A 23,055-nucleotide genomic window follows, 5' to 3' on the forward strand; every position below is an offset into this window, starting at 1 on the left:
AACCCCAACCCCCTAACCCCTAACCCCTAACCCCTAACCCCTAACCCCTAACCCCTAACCCCCCTAACCCCTAACCCCCCAACCCAAAATCCGCCCCCCATAGAATCGGTATGTAACCGGTAAAAAAATAGTTCCGAGGCGCGTCTCCAGGGTAAAACAGGTGGCTTGGACGGATCGGCGGTTGCCGACGGGAAGAGGTCGGAAACGGCACGGTTTCCGAGCGCTCTGCCTATTAGGATGATAATATGCATGCATGAAATTGGACCCCAGATCGGCCCCCCCTCACCAGACGGGCATGTAAGTTAAGTTGCCTAAGTTAAGTTGCCTAAGTTAAGTTGCCTAAGTTACAAGGGTATACGTATGGTGCGTCTGTGTATTCAAACAGACTTGTAAGAATGCCATTTGGTAAAACGGTATCATCACTTTTGACTACCATGCAATATTGCTGAATGTGATTTGGTAGCAAAGGCTTTGATACCAGGTCTTGGTGGTTAGTGCATCGCACCGTAGTCGAGAGCAGACTGTAGCTGGTGTGATCACAGCAGACATGAGAATACTGTTTCAGGTGCAGTGAGGCAGGTGTTGCGACACGACTCCGCCGTCATCTAGCAATCGCTGCAAGCTCCTATATGCACAAGCCTTTCAGAGATCAGACGATTCATTCTAATCCGCAACGCTGTACAAAATCCTGAAGTTGGCTTTCATTTCCATGGGAACGGAATAGGAGCGTCTTCTTGTCCCAGTTGTGCCGTCGGAATTGCATGAACTTCGGAAGAGATTCCGCCGAGTATCTGCTCCGTACATGGTCTGCGGTTCACTGGAACCTGTCATCGATAAGAATGGCCATGGTACAGTCGCATTCGAGGTGAGATCTGAAATAGCGACATAAGGAGCGGGGCTGCCGGCGTTGGTTTCTGGTCCACGGGTGGCAAACAGATCTTGAAGCCGAGATATAGGATCCGCAGCCAACTGCAGGTTACGACCGTCTTCGTAAACAGGTGACCCGGGTCCAAACGGAGCTAAGCTGGCGTCATTAGCCAAGCTCTGTGGAGTGTTCGCCATATTGACGATCTGTTGGTTCGTAGAACTGGGTGAATCAACATGGACTGCTCTTGATGTTGGCAAAGCAGGTGGGACTTCCAACAGGGTGTCTTCCGGGGATTCCGCTAACCCATTATCTGTAGGGCCTTCAGGATCAGCCATTCCCGTTGCCCCGATGCGTGATCGTCTCGAGAGGAGGACCTCATATCGCCAGAATGACTCGGTCCAATCGAACTCTTTGTCGGCGTTGGTCAAACAGTGCACTTTCCTGAACAGTATCTCAGCAAAGGCAAACGATTCCAGGATATGTCGCGGGAGACTCACTGCAATACTGCCAGAATATCTTCATTTGTCAGATCTTCGAGGTAGCCCATCTGCACCATACGATTGATGGCTTCGGGATACTAAAGCCGGATAAGCCATTGACTTCAGAAGGTTTGAGCGATACAGGACTCACGATCAAGTTCACCAGAGGACAGATTGTGGAGGCTGCTCTCATCACGTGCAACAGGGGCTTTATGGCCGCAACAATCCTTTCTCTCGATAATCCTTGAGGGTCTATCGACTCGATGGGTAAACGAAGAGGTTGGAAGAGGAATATCTCGATGGCGTTGTAGGCATGCATGGCTATCTGGGGATCGAGAGATACGTCGTGGGCGATGGCGTCTCCCAATATCTGACTTAACTTGATCGCGTTTGATATCAACTTCTGACGCTCCTTGTCTTGATCCGTATCTGGATCCAAAGTGAGCTGAGCAACCATTAATCGGAGAAGGGAGGTGTGCCGTATGCAATTGTTGCGTACTACGTGCAACGAAACCAGGGCTGGTCGTCTGTCGTGGTAGATATGATACAGAGCCCGAGAATACACAAGGTCAGGGTCAGAGAATCAAGCAATCGGTTTGCCTTAGCTTGGGCTTCTCGACTCATCTCGCTAACGGATCCATGGGTCAGTAGTCGCCGTCGAATCCGCGAATAGGCTTGTGCGAGGCATTGTCTGGCAGCCATGGCTCTGATCAGGTGTCCTGATAGGTCTACTGGTTCCAGTCGAGGCAGATTACCGGGGTGTGTGACGAAAGGATGTCTAGGCACTAGATGCTCGGTCACCACCTGTCTATGAAGGAGGAAAGGCCGATCTTCGCATGGGAGCTGGATGGTGAAAGCATCTTCATGTATGTTGGAAGCTCCAAATACTCCGCCGTCCAGAGTAGCATCTAAGTACCAGACGGACCACGCCAGCCTTCTCAGGCTCTCTTTACTGAGCAAGGGCTTGGCTGTCTGTCGAGGCCACTCGTCGAGCTCGTGTAGACGTAGGAATGTCATCATCCTGTGGTATTCCCCAAAATTAGTAATTGAGAAATGCTTTGTTCCCTTTTTCCAAAGATTTCATCACTGACCTCACCGCCATTCCGGCCATCACCATACCCCTTTGATAACGTCCGTTGAGAAAGTCGTACGTTTGGCACAGAACAACCTCCTTGGGGTCCGATTCAGTGATTTGAATGATCTGCCTCAAGATAGCTACCGTAGTTTACTCACCATCAACTCAACCGCTCCAAATTCGTCTAGAACCTTTGAGGTCAACCGCTCTCCCACATCCACCACCGTCCTATCTGCCAGTTCCAGCTGCCAAAGATCTCTACTTCGCCCTCCAAATCTGATGCTTGTTGTCAGCGGAATGGTTTTGGGGAAAGAAAGAGGTCTGCTCACCGGACCGCATGAGCAGCCATCAACAAGCTCAAATCCTCCGGTGCGCAATTTCGTTCTTTCAGTTCCCAATAATCCGCCTCGTGGACGAATGATAGGTATCCAAAGTCTTCAGAAAATCGGGCTTAGCGATTTGGGGCACCACTCGACCAGATGGAAACTCACGATGAACTGTCCTAAAATACAACTTGATAAGATCGTTCAGTCCACCCGCACTGTTTCCTACCAATGTCATAGATGAGCTAGGAGTCGCCTCTGAAAGGTCACTAGGACGGTCGGGCTGACCACCTGAGACCAATTCTGGGCCCATAGTAGTCTGTAACAACGAGTTCCGATGATTTTCCACGTGTAATGGCAAGCCTGGCAATTGTTCTGTGAAAATTTCGGGAGTATCGCTCTGAACGATGGGATTTGTTGTACGACTACAGACTTCTCCTCGGTGGATACATTGTTTACATGATGGGCCAGTGCTTGAACTTTCGCATCGTGTCTATGCAATCACTCATCGGTGATTGTCTTGATACACGCGGGGAGCCAACTCACCTTACGTCGTCTACAACCATCACAACTGACCTGCACTCGAGGATTGCGATGTCTCCTAGACATCAGGTCATTGTTTGGCCACTGGCATGACAGTGAGCGATCTCTACATCGTGTGCATATAGGATGTATCTCATCGCATTTGATCTGTCTTTGCACATCAGTATCTGACCCGGGCGGCAAATCGTTTGAATTGGGGTATGAACCTCCCCCATGGTGACCCACTTACCCTGCTGTACCGACACTGGAGGCAGCCATGTTTACTCCTTTTCCCTGATGTGATCAGCATTGGGGAAGCGGACGGCATAGTCTACGACGGCGACGATTAGAATGATTTGCGGCCCATAAAGCGAGAAAGGGTTTGAAAGACTGAGTGAATCTGACTGTGGTAAGATGGAGCGAATAGGCTAGATCGGAGCAGGCAACTCCTCCAGGGTTCGACGTTGAGATGATTTACTCGTTAGTCTTGTGACCTCGGTCGGAGCTGTAGGCTAAGATCGCCGGCAACCTTTCCGGCCCGATTACCCGGCTACCGACAGTCAACAAAGTTCCTCAGAGCGGATACCCTCTGACGATAAAGTGGTAGAATATCAACCATCAACAGATCCGAGTTACGCTTGCTTTTGCAGATACATCTCTTCCTGCTGCTATAGCAAGTGATCAATAGGACTACAATCTCCAATCAAATACTCCTGATACAATTGCTACAACACCAAGATGACCATCGCACTCACAGCAGAAATCGATAGCGTCACTTTTGAGCAATACCCAAGTTCACTAGGCATCGGCATTGCTTCTCCCAGAATCTCATGGAAGTTTGCTGCAGGCGTGAGAGATTGGTATCAAACAGAGTATGAGATCGGGATCAGAGAGGTGAGTTGCTGTCAAGTGTAGCATCCCTCTCACTGACAATGTTTCTGACCAAGCTCGACAATGGCACTTCGCAAACATACAGCGTCGCATCGGAAAACTCAGTCTTGGTCCCCTGGCCGGCTCCTCCCCTCAAGAGTAGACAGCGAGTACAGCTTAGTATTCGGGCCAGATCGAGCAATGGTGTATGGACCAAGCCGCTGACAACCGAGGTCGAGGCAGGTCTTCTTCATGAAACCGATTGGTCAAGTTCATTCGTCTCCTCATCCTTTACGCAACCTCTGGGCATAGCCAAACGACCCTATCGTCTTCGTCAATCTTTCCCCGTTCAGCTATCCAAGTCTCACACGGCTCGACTGTATATCACTGCTTTGGGAGTTTACGAGTCGTACCTCAATGGGATTAGAATAGGTCCGGACGTGCTTAGCCCTGGGTGGACGAGTTATTCTGCTCGACTTCCCTACCAAACATACGATGTGACTGCTCTTCTGCGCGAGGGAGCCAATGTGTTGAGCGCATGGGTGGGAGAAGGCTGGTATTCAGGACTTTTAGGCTATCAAGGAGGATCACGAAACATCTTTGGGCATAGAACTGGACTACTTGCTCAATTAGAGGTCGACGGGGAACCTGTTGAGGGAGACTGGGAATGGTCGTTCGGGGCTATTACATCCGCTGGTATCTATGAGGGAGAAACGTACGACACCAACCTTCCAGACGCATCTGAACCCTTGCAAGGGGAATGGCATATGGCAGATACTTTGCCGACGCCCACGTCCAAGCTGTTCAGCTCCCAGAGTCCACCAATCCGTATCATTGAGACTGTCAAGCCTATCAAATTCATTACCAGTCCTTCTGGAAAGATCATATTGGATTTCGGTCAGAATCTTGCCGGTGTCGTACGACTGGTTTCCAATCCACCATCCAACTCCGAATCTCAACTCATCATTCGACATGCCGAAGTGCTCGAACATGGCGAACTCGGAACCAGACCTTTGCGATTCGCGACTGCGACCGACAGGATCGCTCTCGGTGGTAAAAATATTTCTGGTTACCATCCGAGATTTACTTTTCATGGATTCCGATATGCGGAGGTTACGGGATGGCCAACCATCTGTCTAGAGGATATCGAGGCGGTGGTATTTCAATCCTCCATGGACCCATCTGGGACATTCACGTGCTCTCATGCGCTGCTCAACCGACTACACGAAAATGCGGTGTGGTCCACCAGGGCCAATACCATCGGTATCCCCAGTGACTGTCCTCAGCGTGATGAGCGGCTGGGCTGGACCGGAGACGTATGCGTTTACTCCCCTACCATGTTGTATTTGTACAACGCCTCTGGATTCCTTTCTGAATGGCTACAAGATCTCTGGCACGATCAGCGCAAGCTAAATGGTGTGGTGCCAATCTTCGTACCAGACACTGGAACCGACGTATCCACTCCCGAAGCTATATGGGGGGATGCTGCAGTCCTTGTCCCCCACAATGTCTATCTATCAAGTGGGGACTTGGCTGTGCTTGAACGACAATTCGATTCTATCAAGATGTGGCTGGACGAAGGAATCAAGAGAAATCCCTCGACAGGTCTTTGGAGTCGTGATTGTGATCAGTTGGGTGATTGGCTCGCTCCTAAGGCTCCTCCTGAAACTCCGAACATGGGGCCTACCGACAATCTCCTGGTCGCGGATGCCTGGCTCATATATTCAACTCGAACGGCCAGCAAGATTTCACATGCGATTGGGCGAATAGAAGATGCTACTAGGTACGAAACTCAAGCCAAAGAGCTGACCGAGGAGTTCTACAACGAGTATGTCACTAGATCCGGTCGCCTAGTCAGCGAGACTCAGACAGCTTTGTGTCTACTTCTGCGCTACGAGATCTTCCCCCCTCAATGCAAGGGCAGTCTCGACTATCGATCTCTTTTCGCCGAACGCCTAGTTCATCTAGTGACGAAAGCTAATTGGCTTATTGATACCGGTTTCGCTGGGACTCCTATTGTCCTCCCCACTTTGGCTGAAAACGGTCATCTGTCTCACGCATACCGGATGATTCAAGCGACCGAATGTCCTTCTTGGCTCTCGCCGGTCCTTTTGGGTGCAACCACTATTTGGGAACGATGGGATAGTATGTTGGCTGACGGGAGTATCAATCCTGGGGAGATGACGAGCTTCAACCATTACGCGCTCGGCAGTGTTGCAAGCTTTATGCATGGGTACATTGGTGGTCTCAGCCTTCTTTCGCCTGGCTGGAAAACTTTTTCAATCCACCCGCGACCAGGAGGAACAATCACATCTGCCAAAACCAGTCATCAAAGTCCTTATGGCAAAATTGCTATAGAATGGGAGATACGAGAGGGAATCTTCCAGATGACTGTGGAGGTACCCCCGAACTGTACCGCAACGGTGACTGTACCTGGATCTCAGCAGCGAGAGGTGATTGGAAGTGGAGTCCGTCACTATTCGTCTCAGTACAGTCTGCCGTCATTCCCTCCTCCTCCGTATATACCTCACTTTGCGCCTGTTAGACCCAATGACTGGGCAGCATGATATATTTTATGGTCATTTGCTCATATGTTAAGTACATGTATGATATTGGATTTCACCTATGAAGTTGGCGTATCGCTGCAGAGGTTTGTATCTATGCGCGACCCAGTGATGTTATTACCTGGCATCGATCGCATCGTATCTATAGCGTTAGTATTCCTGAGCGTGAAGTGCAATCGTGCCTTGAGTCAAGATCTCTGTCAGCAGAGAAGAGCAGACTTGGTCGGGCAATCCGTTCCTGGTGTCAACGTTTGGTAATTCGATTCTGCGATATTACGGTGTGTACCATTCATTGGCCGCAACACACTTCTGCGATATTACGGTATGCACCATTCATTGGCCGCAACACACTTCGCTGCGCTGATCCTTACCCAGGACCCCTTATATCGCGATTGTGCGGAGCCAACGGCTAAGCTCGTCACTTGAAATAACCGGGTGCGAACGGAGACTAGGCTAATTTCTCCGCCTGGACTCCATGTGACCCCCGTTCGCAGCAATGATACCCGCAGAGCTCCTTTTCACTTCGATGATGATCTGCTTTTCGAATCTGCATTTGATCTTCAAATCATCCATCTGCAAAGTATAAAAGTCAAGCAACAAGAAATCATCCCGTCACCGCCCTCTCGTTGCTCCAGCTACACCTAGTGTCCTGCCCATTGACACACACCTGTAACCGAAACGACTTTCGCCATGTCCCTCTCTCCTTACGATGAGAAACCCGATATCCTCCACGAGGACAGCCCGCCGCGGAAGCCGGCCGTGCAGACCCTCGAGATGATGCTTATAGCAAAGGTCAGCTTGCTACAGGATACGAGACCTTGACCATCCCGCAAACGATCCGCAAGTTCAAATGGGCCTTTGCGCTTTGCTTCATGGCGACATTTGCCGGTGCTACTGACGGTTATCAAAGTAAGCGTTATCCCATTGTGTGGTATCGGGATGAGCTGACACCTGGGAAGTCGGTATCAACGGTAATATCATCGCAAACCCGGGTTTTATCAAGCAATTTGCTACTGTGATAGATAGCAATGGGGATCCCGCATTGTCAGCCCCGGTCCTTTCTGCGATTGGTACGATCCAGTCCGTAGGTCAAATTATAGGTATGACTTCGGTGCCCTTGTGAGTTTATGACTTTCTGGTGTTTCAATCCTCCAAGCTAAAAATTTTAATACAGCCTTGCCTCGAGATATGGTAGAAAGCCTGCAATGTTTCTGCTGTGGTTTGTCCTGGCCTGCTCCGTCATCTGCGAATCCACTGCCAAAAAATGGCAGGTCTGGGTAAGCAAAACCCGCCCCGAGAAATAGATCTTGCTGAGATACCTGTTATAGCTCGTTGCCAAGCTCTTGTCTGGTATTGGAGTGGGCAGTCTTCAGTTCATCACTCCCACCTACGTGTCCGAGGTCGCCCCGACTAGAGTCCGGGGTTTCCTTTTGATGATGTACAACTTCTGGTTCTCTGTCGGAGGCTTCTTCGCTCCGGTCGCTTTGCAAGTCATGTCTACCTATGCCCCCGAGAACTTTAGAACTCCAATCTATACACAGGTAAGTGATCAAACTACGCTGTCGAACTCTTTGCCTGTCGCTGATCTCGAAAGTCTCACTCAGTGGTCTCAAATCGGAATCATGCTCATCATTTATATCTTCCTTCCCGAGTCCCCAATGTGGTGTGCTTCCCGAGGACTTGAGGAGCGAGCCAAAAACACCATGCGTCGAATCTATCGGGGTGTAGAAGGTTTCGACGTTGACGAGCAATATCAAGCCCTCGCTTTGACAATCGCTCACGAAAAAGAAGTAGCCATGGCCACCGGAAAGGATAAGTGGTATGCCATTTTCCAAGGACATAACCTCGTGAGTCATTCTTATCAGTGACACGAAAGCACTGATTCATATTTCGTGTTGCAGCGTCGAACGTTGGCTAGTACCTGGGCTTTGAGTGCTCAACAGGTCCTCGGTTTGACCCTATTCTACACATATTCGAGTTACTTCTTCAAGACGGCTGGACTTTCCGATCCCTTCGCTATCACCTGCATCACCAATGGTTTACAACTTGCCATTATACTAATCGTTGCTGTTTCCGTTGACTACGTTGGAAGAAGGAACATCTGTTGCGGTGGTTTAACTACTATGCTTATCGCTGTCACGCTAATTGGTGTCCTCGGCGTCACCCCGAAAAGTAATGCATCCGACAAGCTTCTGGTATTCTTCTCTTGTATCTTCAGTGAGTATTAGTCAGTCGTCTTTGTGCTCAGCTGACCCTCGCGTATAGTTGTTGGTCTGCAATGTTCCGGATCGACAGGATGGGGATTTGTCGGCGAACTGTCTTCACAGCGCCTTCGTGCCTACACAGCAGGATTCGCTGCCGCCATCTCATGTGTTGGAGGTGTTATCATGAATGTTCTAGTTCCCTACATGCTGAACACCACCGCTTGGAATTGGGGCTTGAAGACCGCGTTCTTCTACACTGGTCTCGGTGCTCCAGCCGCCATTGGCGCTTGGTTCATCATCCCTGAACCTAAAGGGTGAGTGCTGAACAGTCATTGATCGACCTTTTCTTGAGCTCACGTTGAGATAGTCTCACGGCTGCGGAGCTCGATGAGTTGTTCGAGGCGGGAGTCAAGCCCTGGCGATTCCACAAGACGAAAACAGCCTTACAACGACAGATTGAGGGGCAAGAGGCACGAACTTAAACACAAGACGGAAAGGAAAGGATATCTATGTATGTAGTTATGTGATCTGTTCAGTAGAGGGAAGATTTAGGAGGATCTTTCTGCTTCACTGGGCCAAAACGGGGCGAAATATGTACATTTTATATTTCATTATATATTCGATCAGCATTCGCGTATTCATCAATGTATACTCGTTGCCATCGATTCATGGAAGATACCAAGGCAGTCTTGGGGTCATTTTGAGTTGATCAAAGGCTCAATTGATGGGATGAGAAAAGTCGGCGTGTGATAGTACAGATATCGGCCTCGGTGCCATATACGCATTCCCCCTCGAAGTTGCCACATAATCTCTGCAGGATAAGCTGACGCACTAAATCGTAGCCTATATCCCTTCACCACCGCTCTGCACGATCTCCTGCTGATCTTTCGACGGACGACAACAACAAATACATTCCAAATGATGTTTCATGTTTGGACACGATGTCCACCGAGTCTACAACCTTTCATAGTTCCGAAAGCTAGATTCGGGTCCACACGCATGACTGTCTCAATCGTTTCGTTTGGCAATACACGCTACAAGATCGCACACTTTGGGATTGAAGTCAGCATGGCTCTCTGCATGTCTCTATTCCACTTACTTTGAGACGAGAACCCCCATTCGTTGTCATACCAGGCTACAATCTTCGCCGTTCTTTCTTTGAGCATCACTGTGGCGTCGACATCTACAATACTACTCTGAGTCGAAGAGGTAATCCGATGAGACTAGCTTTTCGTCCGATACGCCAAGCATGCCTGCTAAAGCTGGACCGTCCGGATGGGGTGTACTCGACTGTATTGGTCTTCTAGCTGCCGCTTCTCTGAATGGTCTGATGAGTTCCTCTTTCGATGAGAAGGGTGTGGATAAGGTGACAGTGAGATCGACAAGAGAGACGTTGGTAACGGGTACTCTGACGGAGATACCTATAGTCAATGTGTCAACAACAACGCTTGAAGTTGGAAGACGCAGTGGCGAGTTCACTCACCATGGATTTCCCTGCTAGTTCCGGTAACACCTTGACTACCGCTTGAGCAGCACCTGTAGTAGCGGGTATGATATTACCCATCGCCGAACGTCCTATTGCCCGACGTTAGCTGTTAATGGGACGTAACATGAAAGTAAGAGACCAAGACAGACAGACGCACCTTGCCTGATATCCTTTGTACTGAAACCGTCTAAAACCTTCTGGCTGGATGTACTCGCATGAATAGTCGTCATCATTCCTGTCTCCACACCGAAAGCTCTTTGCAATACTAGTGCTACTGGTGCCAGGCAATGGGTCTGTACGAGTCGGCCAGACGTTAGCAATACATCATACTGTAAGCAGCAGCTTCAGAGATGACTCACAGTGCAAGATGCATTGCTCAAGACATCCTCTACTCCCTCATATACATGATGATTCACTCCATACACACAGTTGAGCGTGTCCTTGCTTGGAGCAGAGATCAACACCTTCGCTTTTCCATACTTGATGTGCAAATCCGCTTTCTCTTTGGTGGTGTATCTACCGGTAGATTTCATGGTATACTCAGCTTCGGCTAAAGACCAGTTTAGTCTCGTTGTGTCTCGCTCCGAGGAAAGATGGATGAGCCTTCCTCGGAAGACTAGTGCTGAGGGATTAGGATTGTTGGGAGTAGGCTGCAACAAGCCGGAATGATCGGGTGGGCAAATGGATAACTCAGCGCCAAGCTTGAACTTGCCATGGGTGGAATCATGCATTATAGCCGTCATGAGATGCTCCAATGAGTGGCCGGTGTGATTGACGGCGACGAGCAGTAGATCATCACGTTCAAGGAGGAGCCGGAAGAGTGCTCGACCTACGGTTCGACCTACGGTGAAAGTGGACATACGCGTGAGTTTCGCTCATAGTCGATTTGGGATAAACACGTACCAATTCGACCGAATCCATTGATACCCACTCTTGGGAGAGTAGACTGTTCACTGATTGCAATCGGCACTATACGAGACGTCAGTGACCTTATTGCTCATTCATTTGAAGACTTCATCAACTCACTGTTTGTCATCGGTAACGAGTAGAGATGACTATGATTTCGAATTTGCTTTCCTCAACCTCTGCTCCTTCACACTCCTCCCCTTCTTATATCTCGCGTCCTCATCGATATGAGTCAGTCATCATATCCGTCTATCCGCATGAGCATCAATGTGTCTGCAGTGGATACTGCAAACACCCCAGTTGCGAAAATGATGCGACGAGTAAACCCAGTAAAACCGATTGATGGCAGTCAGTTTGTGGGATCTCCACCGACGTGATCAGGGGAACGAGTCTCCACGATTCCAGTGGGGCATCCTTCAGGTTATCCCGAAAATCCGGCTTTACAGTCCGAGTGGACCCACGCTATGTATTTTGGATCCAGCCATCAGATCTGACCGAGAGGTGTCTATATGCTCGAAACATGCTTTTTCAGAGGTCTGTCCCTGTCCCACGGACTCGACCATTCGACTGGCACTGACCAGGAGAAGATGCAGCGTAATACAGTGTATAACAACACCCACAGCCAAGTCCGGTTTCTACACGCCGAAGTGATCAACTCCTTCAACCGGATCTAACATTCCATCTCCGTTCGTCGTCTTTTCGTCTAAGGAGTCGGCGTCAGACTAGCTCGGCCAGTGATGGCATTGCTTGGGAGGATCAGGCATAGATTGTGATAGCTCTAAGAGGAGATACATGTATATAAACGCATGATTGCAGCTTCATACTGTCCTCCTGTTTCGTCTGTCTTACCGCACCAAAGCACAACACCTCATCGTAAGCTCACAAGCGCCATGTTCTCATTGAAATCTGTAATCCAAGAATTCCTTCCCGTTATAGGACTCGCTTTGCTGAGGAAGTGGAATTTATGGTATTCTCAAGCCATTGAATGGTGAGGTCTTGCACACACTATCTATACTCGCGTGTAGCTGACCTCCGTTGATTAATAGTGGCCCACATCTTTGGTATTGTTAACGCTGGTCAACCTGAGGTACTCTTCTACCCGGGTTTAGCGGGTCAAAATCTTGCAGCTGGTATCGCAGTCCTATCTATCCCTTACCCACCAAAAACAGTACAAACCACTCGGCACATTCTTACTCTCCTGGATGGTAGTTGGTTTCATCGACACACGGATCTGCTTAACCAAGCCAAAGGTTGTCAACACTTGGCTGCATGTAATGAACACTGGGATCCTCGCAGTTGTTTCTTCTGGGTTATTGGATTGGTGGTAGAAGGAGGAAGGATATGGGTGACATAGCGACGTACACCCGTTTCCGCATAGCACGGTATTTGTACACTGACTGATGGTCACTTCGCTTCTGATGGTATGTAACAGTATAAATCACATCGGATCTACCATGCAAGCTTCTTATTGTCATCGCCCCGTGTATGCTTGTCAGACCAGCCGGCTTGTTCGACGGCGAATGCTACGGCGAGTTTGGAAAATTCGAGCATGTGCTAGGCATCACAATAGATCTTTAGTTCTTCCACTATCCGAGAAAGATGAACCGTGAGACATAGCAAGATAACTCACCTCTAACGAGAAATACCCAGTCTCATCATCAATGTCCATCTTATCCTTATTTGTATGAATGTACCCATCAAAATCTCCTGGGAATACACCCGTTAAGGGATCACGATCTGCTGCAAAAGCTGCGGGATTGCCACCTTGAGTCCATGACATGTAATCCGATCTTGTGCCGGCACTGTAGTTCCACATCAGCTGATCTGTCCTTTGATAGTTGATGATGATGCAATCCGCGTACTCACCCTAGCGAAGATGTGTTGACTGGGATATCGACATATTCTTTCGCTAGTTCACCACCCATTTCGTCAGGTTATCATCCGCGTCGTTCTCAAGTAGGAAGACGTGAGGTGTGGTATTCCGAGCGACGAAAGCAGTCATGTCCTAGGAGAGCCTATTAGTCGTTGCCAGAGTGAAAGATGAGAGATGATGCTGTCATAAACTCACAAACTCAATCATAGCTCCTACTTTAGCGTTCAGTCCCCTTTTGTACGCTACAATCTCTTGACTACCCAGCAGACCAGCTTCTTCCGCCGCGTATCAGTGGAATTCTACTGGTCCCCTTTGAAGGATATATCCCTGTTTGCCAAAGCTCTGAACGCCTCTAAGATGCTGGTCGATCCCGACATGTCATCGTCTGCACCGGGAGCAGGAAGATGAGGGAACAGGTAGTTGGCTGAATCTTGGTGCGCCCCGATGATGGTCAATGGGAGAGAAGCGTTCCGAATTGGCGGTTCAAATCTAGCTACGATACTGGGCTGTGGGAAGCGGTGGGTATGGTATTCCAACGAGAGGAACTCGCCAACGGGAGACTGGGCGATGATGGAAGCGATAGATCATGTAACCATCGAGCGGATTGGACACCAGTCTCGGCATGATAGTAGCGATTGAAGAAAGAGGTAGCTTTCAACAGTGAGATCAGAGAAGATAGGACGGATGTATCGCTGATGGGTGGGTTCAGGTGTGTCTACAGATGAGATTAGCTGACAACGTTGTCGTGTACACTTCGATTATTTATAGCTCACGCGCTTTGCCTGTTAACAGTCTGCTCTTCAACTGATCCTGACTTTCTGTGGGACCCATAAACTTCTTCCCCTCTCTCCTAAGACGCAGCTTGTCTCCCTCTGTCATCCAGACACCTTCTCGTGGTCCTTGACCGAATATCCTTAACGATCTACGCTGGCTCATCATATTCTCCAGTTCCGACTTGTGAAAAAGCAAGGCATCTACCGGGTCCTCATGTTGCCCCAGGGTAGATAGTATCGAACGGTGCACCTCATGCTGAGTAGATGCTGAGGAGGATAGCAGATTGTCAAGTGGAAGTTGGGCAGAATTGGTTGATTCAACCAGAGGGGAGGAGGATACGAGTGTCAGCGCTGGAAGCGCTAGGAGTGCATGAAGGGCACTGAGCTTGACCGTGTTGTACGGTTGAACTTGGCCCTGAGGTGTTCACCTATACACAGAGGGTATTGGTTATGGTGACGGATGCATGAAGTAAGGAATGAAGGAATGGGTTATGAGGTCGAGCAATCAGGGATCTCCCTAATCCGGAACCATCCCATCACGCCATTTCATCTCCATCTTCATCTTCCTCTTCCTCTCAATAACGTTGTCCACTCCACAATTCATCCTATCATGATCCAATTACATCCTCTTCGTCCATCAAACGCGCCTGGCCGGCAGAGGTATGCAAGACAAGCATAATGATGCTGTATCACCCTACTTGACGACTAGGTATGATGTAATCGTGTTCAGACTTCAGCAGAATCGTCAGGCTTCGTATATCAATTTGATCTTGGACGTGGACGCTTGTACCTACCTACATGGGGACTTGGATTTATTTTCCGCTACCGTAACATAGCAGTGTACAAGCTGTGGAAGATCACTCATACATATATTGATGGAGGAATCAAGTCCATGGAGCGAAGTGAGCAAATCCAAGCCTCACAGAACAAACTAATTCCTTCGTCTCATCTCACCCAGGCGGTTATCAACCGCAAAGTTCTTATTGTATGGTATATGGCTCCTGTACTCTTCATCGACCGATCTGGTGTGAAAGCAAGGCCTTGGTCAGAGAGCAATCGGGACGAGGTATTCCGAAAACATCAACAGGTCAAGGTACCAATGATGAGGGGACCCAAGAGGTTACAAGGGAGTAACTCTTTCGGTGGCCAAGAAGATGGATTTCTATTTTTGGTTCCTCGATATCCCTCAGACGAGCATCAAGCCAACAGGATCTTGATCTCAAGTAACTTCGGGATTATCATGCTCCTCCAACGTGTCGAGAATCCCTTGAAATCTAATAACCAACTATACCCTCATTTCTGACCGGGTTTTCGAGTCGCACAAGAGTCCACAGAAGTCCTGATCAAGGCTAGCGTCCCGGATTTAGGACCAACATTAACCCAACCTTGATGATCTGCACAAATTGTCCACTGAATTCGGATCACCCGATCTTACTCACCTCAAGATGGCTTCTATACGATCCACCGGTCCTCATTCACGGGAGAGATCGTCCGAAGCTGGATGATAAACCCCGAATTCGAACAACTCTCGTTCTCTGGAATCTCTATAAAACCGGTCGCAACAAAATTCCCTTTGCTACCTCTGTTCCCCATCTCACACTACAACTCCCAGGAAAATTTTTCCACCATGGTCAAGCTCACATCGGCTCTGGTCCTTACTCTTCCTCTCTTCGCCAGTGCTTCTCCTGTGGTCAAACGCTCATCTTCTGAGGAGTCCACCGACGAGCTCCTGTCAGCTTTTGAGCCTAATACCACCGCCTGGTCAGCTGGCGCTTCCGACTCCTACTCTGTGTGGGGGAACTCGTGTAACACCACTCAGCTCGAGCTGATCGGTGAAGGACTCGCTAAAACCATGAAGCTGGTTTTTCATGGTAGAGATCACTTGAGAAGATTCGGTAATGATAGCTAGTGAGTAGCTCGACGTTGCTCAGACGTTCCACACGACCAGACGAGTGTCGGAAACAAAGCTAACACATATCCATATTTCAGCTTCCAGAGATGGTTTGGCAATGACAACAACCCCAACATCCTCGAGGGTCTATTCGACAGAATCGTCAGCGGTGACAGAGGCAACGTCTCATTCACTTGTGACGATATCGACAGCACCTGTAATGGTAAATACGGGGTAATCCCAGGCTACTTCAGCTCATCTACCCCAGAGTAAGCTTCCGGCTCAACGAATGCGCAACTATACTAGCAGAAACTGACTCATCTCGCTCATTATAGACTTACGGTTGTGTGTCCCACCTATTACCTCTCCAAAGGCCCTTTGGATGAATTATGTACTGCTGGGAAGACTATCGCATCTCAAGGATCGGAGTGTAAGTTATCTATATTTGTCATCCGGACCAAAGGAGTCAACCCACTCACTCGCTCGATCTGTAGCCACCGATGGTTCGTGGTTCCTTCACCGACTCTTGCATCTTCCCCAAACGACCGGCGGTGGTCTCAAGGATGTTGTCGACTCAGCTCACGACGCTGTCGATCTTGCTCAAGGTGTCAACGTGAGTCCTAATAGTTCCGGCTCCTACAGTTGTATAGCTTAATGCTAAATAACTCCTCTTAGGCTACCCAATCTATCAAAAACATCCACTCGATCCAGTACTACGCTCTGGACGTCTACGCCTCTGACATTCTCTTGCCTGGGGAGGGCTGTCTTGGTGATGTGAGTGATGAAAAGTGCTACGAAAGACTGGTGGCCTATGCGCTGATGCTCATTTGTTCTACATAGACTTCCGTTCAGCTGTATCTCCGGAGTAAACGAGGGAATCGCTTTCCATTTAGCGCAGCCGGACGTGGCCAGGTTGGCGCTGTGTGCGAAGAATACTTATAATCTACTAATCACAGTATAGATTATTCATAAAAGTATAATGCATGCGTTCTGCATCACAATCTGATTTTCCCCATAGAAATATAAGATCATGGCCTGAATCGCAGAACAGATTGTTGAACAATGCTGCTGACCAGATTTGAAAGGGGAACGACGACGTACATAACGATAACTGACGTATGAATGGGTTAACAGATAAGTCATCATCTTGACGATTCCTTCGCCATTCTGATCAATGTCTCAAAATGATGGATTGAATCGTCACATGAGTTGTACATACTTCTCAACCTGTCTCAGTTGACAGGTTTGTGACCGTATTAGATTGAGCTCTTGGTATCATACAGTATCAACATGGTACGATTCTTCAGATTGACCGGAATCGCTTGGGAAGAACGCTCAGCCTCTCGAACACCACTCACAATCGGACGGTCACACATTCCACGGAGAGTCGAAATTGGAATTGGAACATTAGCATTCTAGACAGATCGATTCAAGGTGAAAATTCGGGGTCATACAGGAACGTGTGTCTGCCATCTCTTCAGCGATTCAATCAGAGTTAAGACGATGCTCAGCATTCAACATGCCCATCTCTTTCTCAATGGAACGTGCTGGTGTACACATCTGAGGGACATTTCGTTTCATCATCAGCATCCACCGTTCGGACTCGACATGGCATACCTTGTCTCAACGCGGAGATTGGAATCAATGCCAGCTTGATTGAAATGCTATATTTACATTACTTGCTTGGTCGATTTGCAAGAGATCCAGCCGATCGAGCTTGAGGTGCAGCGACACACGTCTTCCGATACCTTTGCCAAGACTCGACACATTGGTAACTGAGAATGAGTGTTATTGTATCTTATCCCATCCGTAAAAATGACGCTGGCAGGATATGGCTGGTATTCACAGACAATGGACCAAAGATAGGCGGTTTACGTTTGAATGGAATGTCAGAATCGTAGTTATGTCATGACGAGGAAAGGTTATCTGCAATATCAACCCCACAAGGTATTAAAAGGATGTTAAGGAATGGTTCAATCGTTCATCCCTCCTTCTTTCACTCATCCCAATATCAGATTCTCCTTGCTCCGTTATTTTGAAAATCGGAAAATCCACGTATACGATGTACTCCAAAACCCTTTTCTCAACCTATTCTACATAACGCTGCTCGCGACCTCAGCCATTGGAGCGATACCTCAACAACCCGGTGCCAAAGCCACGAAGCCCAAGCCTTACCCATATAAGCAGACGACTCGAAGTGAGGTATGTATCTCTGTAATCGTGATCTTACGTCGTTGTGATCGGAACAAAATTGAATATTGACCAACTCCCATAGGTCATCCGGCGACAGCAGAGACGGGCTTTAGGTATGAAACGAGCGGTTCCTTCGAATATACCTGGACCAGCGGATGTATCTCCCTCCACGGACGACACAGTGACCTACTTCTTCTTCCACGTTAGTACGGGTGCTTATGAGACTGATGCAAATCCAAGTGAGCGATTGTTTGTCCATGTCATATGAGGATTGGGCACGATTCTTCTGTTTATGCTGATTGCGCGCCGGAAATAGGCAATGATGTCGACATTTTCCCTCCTCTCGACACGACAATTCCAGGTTCTCAAGATGGTGAAGAAGCAGTTCAAACCTGTGCCGACTTCGCCTGGGACCAGGGTTATTTCGCATTCCAAGTTTATTATAGGCGCTCGACCGACGAATGGACCTGCATGGCTTATATATATGCTTACCCAGGGGATCAGAGCGACTCGAGTTATTTCAATGTGGTGGACGATGACGTAGCACTGGCTTATGGATATCAGCAGAATGTTGAATGAGCGGCGTGTTGTAAATGTCGATGAATGGAAGTGGAAAGGTGTTACAATCATCTTTCATTGAAAGATCCTTTTTTAGGGTGTAATGAACTTTTCTACTACCAGCGTTTACAGAAATGAAAGGACAATTATGTAGATCTTGAGAATACACGTGATAAGTAGCATGGTAACGACCATGTACCGTCACGTCTTTGACGTTCTCAACCATAGATCAAAATCATTACATCCGTGCGATGATAGTCGAACTTGCTTGGGCGGTAACGAGCACGATGCTTGAGCGGCACTACAGCGTCCTGTTCTCTCAGTCAAATCGATGGGGAAGAAGATCGCGCTTACTGTTTGACCACGCAATATACTGATCCTCCCATGTATGCTTCTCTTCAAGCTAAGGAGCTTATGTTGGGGATAGCGCTATTCATATATGAGTAAGAGGCCAAAGGAGGTTGGGTCACGGAAGTACGTGACAGTACGGTCCTGTCCTACGGGCTCCCGATGGTCTTTGTTGCATTTGTTATCGTTCCACTCATTTGGTAGGATCGTCTCACTGCTCTGAGCTCTATCCAGGTTTCACGAGCTTAGAATGGTGGTCATTACAGGTTTTTCAAATTTGGAGCAGGGGGCGAGAACTCGGTCACAAGTAGCATCTAACATTCCTACATATGTATAGAAGAAGGGGGATGCGTCTAGGGAAGACATGCCATAACGCGCTGCCACCCATTATGCGGAGGCTGCAACGCTTCTGGCCTACTCAAAGTTGGGTTTGTATTGCCGGGCTGCGAGTCGTCTCTCCGCAGGAGACATTCTCTTAGGCATTGCTCTTTTCCTGAAATAAGTGTTTTCATCGGGGTTCTCTTGAGCACAAGGTCCGGTTGTAGCCTGGAAATATCAGTCATGCATGTCAGCGAGACCTCGGAGCCGCCATGTCGGATAAAGAGCTCACCGTTGCTGGACAATCTTCGGCATTTGTGAAGCCCTGACTGTCGTCCGAGTAAAGCTGGCCATCGTCTGTGTAGTAGCAGACGGAAGAATTGAAATAGTCGTCATAACTAGTGGGCACGAGACCTCGTCAGCGAATGGCGCCCTTGGGCATTGCTCACGGCCAAGTATGGGACGTGCACTTACTTGCAAACATTGACATGGGTATTCCCGTTAGGTCCATACTCATCATTTGTGCCATAAACGTAACTGAAGTCCCCCGATGCTTTCTGAGGACATGTGACTATCATTCACGACTCGATCAGCAGCTGGCAAATGGTCCACTCACAGAAACATTGATAACCACCGGCACTTGGTACATTTCGTGCTCTCATCTGGGTTTCAGTAGGTGTATATGTGAAAGCCGAAGCAAGACCAGAAAGGCTGGAGAGAACGAGGAAGAAGGAGATGGTTCGAAGGGCGGTCGACATCGTAGAGAATCGTTAAAAGAGCGTAGGGTAGTTGGCAAAGAAAGGTGAACAGATCTGGATGTTGAGTTGAGGGGAAAGGAAAGATTTGTTGACACACGAATCGCTTCTATATATTTGAAAAGACTCGTTCCATACTCGACTGGTTTGTTGTTTGGGTGATATCGTAACGTGTGAGCAACTGGGTCTATTTGACGTCCGAGACTTGCTGACGATCATCCGAGTGAATCCATCAAGTGCTAGAGGGACAAAGGCTGGAGCTTGTCAAGTTCGTGTGAACGCCTTACGCCGGTAAGGTGTCTGTCAGGCATGACATAGATATATATTTACAATGATTACCTCGAAGCCAAAATGATGGGCCGAATGTCTGTAGATCCGCAGGAATGCTTAATGACCCAGACAAGTGACTGCCCGATGACTCAGGCACTCGTCAAATCTTGTTTCCTCACTCTTGGCACATAGGTTTAAGAAGTTACGTTGATCGTCGGTTTTACCAGCTTGGGTGAACTCGGACGCGTCTGAGTAAAGCTGGAGCGACATGTTGATTTAAAACATCCAACAGTGAAGAGTGTATGCATGTTTACCATACTTGTTTATCGGATGGAACCCCCGTTCACCATCGATCGTCCCATATCATTCACATCAGCACGATGAGGCCGTCTTTGAGCCCCCTGGCTGTGGGCTTGCTGGCTTCCTATACGCTGTATGGCTACCTTCAAGAGAAGATCATGTCATGGACTTACGGTGAGTAGGATCCTCTTTGCGAGAGGACATTCATCTGGCTGACAAGATTGTTGCAGATGGGGTGAGGTTTCGGTCCACAGTGATTCTGGTCGCCTTCAACCGCATAGCAGGCATAGCTGTAGCGGTGTACATGCAACAGTATCATCTTGGGAATTCTCTCAAACCCCATCAGCCTGTCTACGCTTATGCCGCCATTTCGCTGTTCAACTTTGCGTCTACTCTGTGTCAGTACGAAGCTCTGAAGCATGTCAGCTTCACAACGCAAACATTGGGCAAAACCTCAAAAATGGTCCCGGTGTTATTGCTCGGACGGCTGGTCCACGGCAAACGGTACAACTGGCGCAGTTACTTGGCCGTTCTCTTGGTAACTTTGGGTTCTATGTTGTACATGACGACTTCTCACGTGAGTTGGGTTGTGACGACATGGATTATAGAGGCGCGCTCATCTCATCAGGATCACAGAACGGCCCCACCGCTGACAGTCGGTCTTCCGCTCCACGTGGGATACTTTTGTTGGCTGGGTACTTGCTCTTCGACGGCCTGGCGAGTACCACAGAAGCCAAACTTTTCCAGCCAAGCCACCGCCGGTCTACGTCCAAAGACTATGGGTCAAGCAACGGCACAAGAACTTTGTCGCGGAATGAATTAGTTTTTGATCAGATGCTGTGGACGAACGTATGCTCTTTGGGTGTGTCGAGCTTGGGTATGTCACTTGTCTATTGCCTGATTACTTCACCCGCTGATGTGCCCGCTCCATCAGTCGTTCTTGCCGATCGCAAACGGTCTTTCGGAAATTTTCTTGACGTTTTGAAAACACCGTCTGGACCTCTTCTCCTTTTCGATGTCAGCTTTCTGTCGCTGTCCGCCTCGATAGGTCTCATCTTCCTCCTGACGACGATTGCGACGTATGGACCTCTCCACTGCAGCACTCTGATGACCGGAAAGCAGTTCTTATCCATTGTTCTCAACGGCGCTGCGTTCAAGACAGGCAGGAACTTTGGTATAGGAGGCTGGCTCGGGATTGGCTTTGTAGCCAGTGGAGTCGATCTTGTGTTGTCGAACAAACATCAGGCAAAGGAGGAAAAGACCCTTGAACTATCATCGACGAAAAGTCCCAAGAGCAGTGGTGAGCGATACTGTGAGTCAGCCGATTAGACGAGTGATCTTCTATGTGGGAATCATTTGTTGACTTTGCGTAGTGACAAAAACCGTTATACGTCATTTTGCATTCCCTATAGTTGGGGGCCTCGTAGCGCATATCCTCTCGACAGGACTAACACCTCGCAACGCGGCCGACGGAGTACTGGCATCAGAGGTATTCCCCGCGGGTCCATCATTTGTCTATCGAAATCAGACATATTCACGAGAACGCATTCGGAGCCTCTCCAAGGAGGTTGACTGTCCTGATCATTCTGCGGTGAAAAGGTAAATCCTGCCTTGTACAGTCGTTAGTACCAATAGCTGATGTACTCACAGAACGGCTTACGGATCGCCTATCCCACGAACTGTTTTGGCTAGCTTTCTTAGATCAGGCAACACGCTCACCCGGGAAGTGGTGGAGCATAGCACTGGCTTTCACACTGTTCACGCGAGGTGCGATCTTGTGTTGGAGATGAGTTACTTTGCGGAGGGTTGTAAATACCCTGATAACAATTTCCTCGTCAAAGACCATGTCCCTGTGAGTAATTCTCTCCGGCCCGACGTCATGTACGATCTGACAGTACAATAGGAATACACTATCTACGCTCAAGACGACGGAGAGTGGAAGGAACGCGCCGAAAGCTATGATAGGGTGGTGCAGGTCATTCGCAATCCTCTTGATGCTCTTTGGAGTTACTGGCATTTGATGAGAAGTCAGATGAACCATGCAAAACGAATCGAAGGCATCGATGTCTTAGGCCTGAAGAACCTGTCAGAGCTAGATCGTATGGCACAGAATTGGGTACAGCATACAGATTACTGGATGTCTGTGGACAGACCCAGAGTGATGCTACGTTATGAAGATCTTAGGAGCGATGATCAGGTACAGCATCTCGCTAGAGTGTTAGAGGTACTACTCCCCGCCGACGAGTTACCTCCGATAGAGCGGCTCATCTGTGCAGATGATGATAGAGCGGTAGCGTATCAGTCCAGAAAAGCCGAACCGTTCTATTCCTGGAACCACTTTACTCCTGAAGTCCGATCTCACATCCTGAGCGTCGTGAAGGATGATTGGTGCGCGTTAGGGTTCGAGTCGATGTTACGGAAACAACGGGGACACAAAGGAATAGATTGTCATTGATAGCATGTATATCGTTGTATTCAT

General features: G+C 48.7%; 10 protein-coding genes across 10 annotated transcripts; 5 read left to right on the forward strand and 5 right to left on the reverse strand.

The window, feature by feature from the left end:
• Positions 1-701: 701 nt before the first annotated feature.
• On the reverse strand, positions 702-3,058 carry I203_106855 (uncharacterized protein; the record flags this gene model as incomplete). Its single annotated transcript, XM_065518068.1, has 10 exons — positions 702-766; positions 825-1,309; positions 1,366-1,445; positions 1,499-1,776; positions 1,847-1,874; positions 1,981-2,368; positions 2,439-2,518; positions 2,581-2,698; positions 2,752-2,857; positions 2,914-3,058. The coding sequence occupies 10 exons, from the start codon at positions 3,056-3,058 to the stop codon at positions 702-704; spliced, it is 1,773 nt and encodes a 590-aa protein (XP_065372798.1).
• Positions 3,059-4,005: 947 nt separating this feature from the next.
• On the forward strand, positions 4,006-6,704 carry I203_106856 (uncharacterized protein; the record flags this gene model as incomplete). The annotated part of the gene is made up of 2 exons (XM_019151521.1): positions 4,006-4,161; positions 4,215-6,704. The coding sequence occupies 2 exons, from the start codon at positions 4,006-4,008 to the stop codon at positions 6,702-6,704; spliced, it is 2,646 nt and encodes an 881-aa protein (XP_018999196.1).
• Positions 6,705-7,391: 687 nt separating this feature from the next.
• I203_106857 (uncharacterized protein) lies at positions 7,392-9,387 on the forward strand (the record flags this gene model as incomplete). Its single annotated transcript, XM_065518069.1, has 9 exons — positions 7,392-7,493; positions 7,547-7,610; positions 7,661-7,820; positions 7,876-7,978; positions 8,030-8,242; positions 8,306-8,548; positions 8,603-8,918; positions 8,967-9,219; positions 9,273-9,387. The coding sequence occupies 9 exons, from the start codon at positions 7,392-7,394 to the stop codon at positions 9,385-9,387; spliced, it is 1,569 nt and encodes a 522-aa protein (XP_065372799.1).
• Positions 9,388-10,096: 709 nt separating this feature from the next.
• Positions 10,097-11,427, reverse strand: I203_106858 (glyceraldehyde-3-phosphate dehydrogenase, type I; the record flags this gene model as incomplete). The annotated part of the gene is made up of 6 exons (XM_019151519.2): positions 10,097-10,326; positions 10,385-10,480; positions 10,549-10,684; positions 10,751-11,220; positions 11,295-11,360; positions 11,418-11,427. The coding sequence occupies 6 exons, from the start codon at positions 11,425-11,427 to the stop codon at positions 10,097-10,099; spliced, it is 1,008 nt and encodes a 335-aa protein (XP_018999194.2).
• Positions 11,428-12,746: 1,319 nt separating this feature from the next.
• On the reverse strand, positions 12,747-13,222 carry I203_106859 (uncharacterized protein; the record flags this gene model as incomplete). Its single annotated transcript, XM_019151518.1, has 3 exons — positions 12,747-12,851; positions 12,928-13,099; positions 13,164-13,222. 3 exons carry the CDS (start codon positions 13,220-13,222, stop codon positions 12,747-12,749), a joined length of 336 nt encoding a protein of 111 aa, XP_018999193.1.
• A 236-nt stretch (positions 13,223-13,458) lies between these two features.
• Positions 13,459-14,109, reverse strand: I203_106860 (uncharacterized protein; the record flags this gene model as incomplete). Its single annotated transcript, XM_065518070.1, has 4 exons — positions 13,459-13,480; positions 13,546-13,730; positions 13,830-13,885; positions 13,944-14,109. 4 exons carry the CDS (start codon positions 14,107-14,109, stop codon positions 13,459-13,461), a joined length of 429 nt encoding a protein of 142 aa, XP_065372800.1.
• Positions 14,110-15,570: 1,461 nt separating this feature from the next.
• Positions 15,571-16,776, forward strand: I203_106861 (uncharacterized protein; the record flags this gene model as incomplete). The annotated part of the gene is made up of 6 exons (XM_019151516.1): positions 15,571-15,851; positions 15,933-16,103; positions 16,170-16,264; positions 16,329-16,447; positions 16,510-16,608; positions 16,675-16,776. The coding sequence occupies 6 exons, from the start codon at positions 15,571-15,573 to the stop codon at positions 16,774-16,776; spliced, it is 867 nt and encodes a 288-aa protein (XP_018999191.1).
• A 1,026-nt stretch (positions 16,777-17,802) lies between these two features.
• On the forward strand, positions 17,803-18,606 carry I203_106862 (uncharacterized protein; the record flags this gene model as incomplete). The annotated part of the gene is made up of 3 exons (XM_019151515.2): positions 17,803-18,036; positions 18,110-18,266; positions 18,344-18,606. The coding sequence occupies 3 exons, from the start codon at positions 17,803-17,805 to the stop codon at positions 18,604-18,606; spliced, it is 654 nt and encodes a 217-aa protein (XP_018999190.2).
• A 741-nt stretch (positions 18,607-19,347) lies between these two features.
• On the reverse strand, positions 19,348-20,009 carry I203_106863 (uncharacterized protein; the record flags this gene model as incomplete). The annotated part of the gene is made up of 4 exons (XM_019151514.1): positions 19,348-19,479; positions 19,544-19,649; positions 19,726-19,822; positions 19,868-20,009. The coding sequence occupies 4 exons, from the start codon at positions 20,007-20,009 to the stop codon at positions 19,348-19,350; spliced, it is 477 nt and encodes a 158-aa protein (XP_018999189.1).
• Positions 20,010-20,656: 647 nt separating this feature from the next.
• I203_106864 (uncharacterized protein) lies at positions 20,657-23,031 on the forward strand (the record flags this gene model as incomplete). Its single annotated transcript, XM_019151513.1, has 7 exons — positions 20,657-20,750; positions 20,807-21,153; positions 21,213-21,453; positions 21,511-21,888; positions 21,950-22,175; positions 22,227-22,428; positions 22,480-23,031. 7 exons carry the CDS (start codon positions 20,657-20,659, stop codon positions 23,029-23,031), a joined length of 2,040 nt encoding a protein of 679 aa, XP_018999188.1.
• Positions 23,032-23,055: the final 24 nt, after the last annotated feature.

Source organism: Kwoniella mangroviensis, chromosome 2, assembly GCF_000507465.2.
Source record: "Kwoniella mangroviensis CBS 8507 chromosome 2, whole genome shotgun sequence".
In the NCBI taxonomy this organism is placed as follows: Eukaryota; Fungi; Basidiomycota; class Tremellomycetes; order Tremellales; family Cryptococcaceae; genus Kwoniella; species Kwoniella mangrovensis.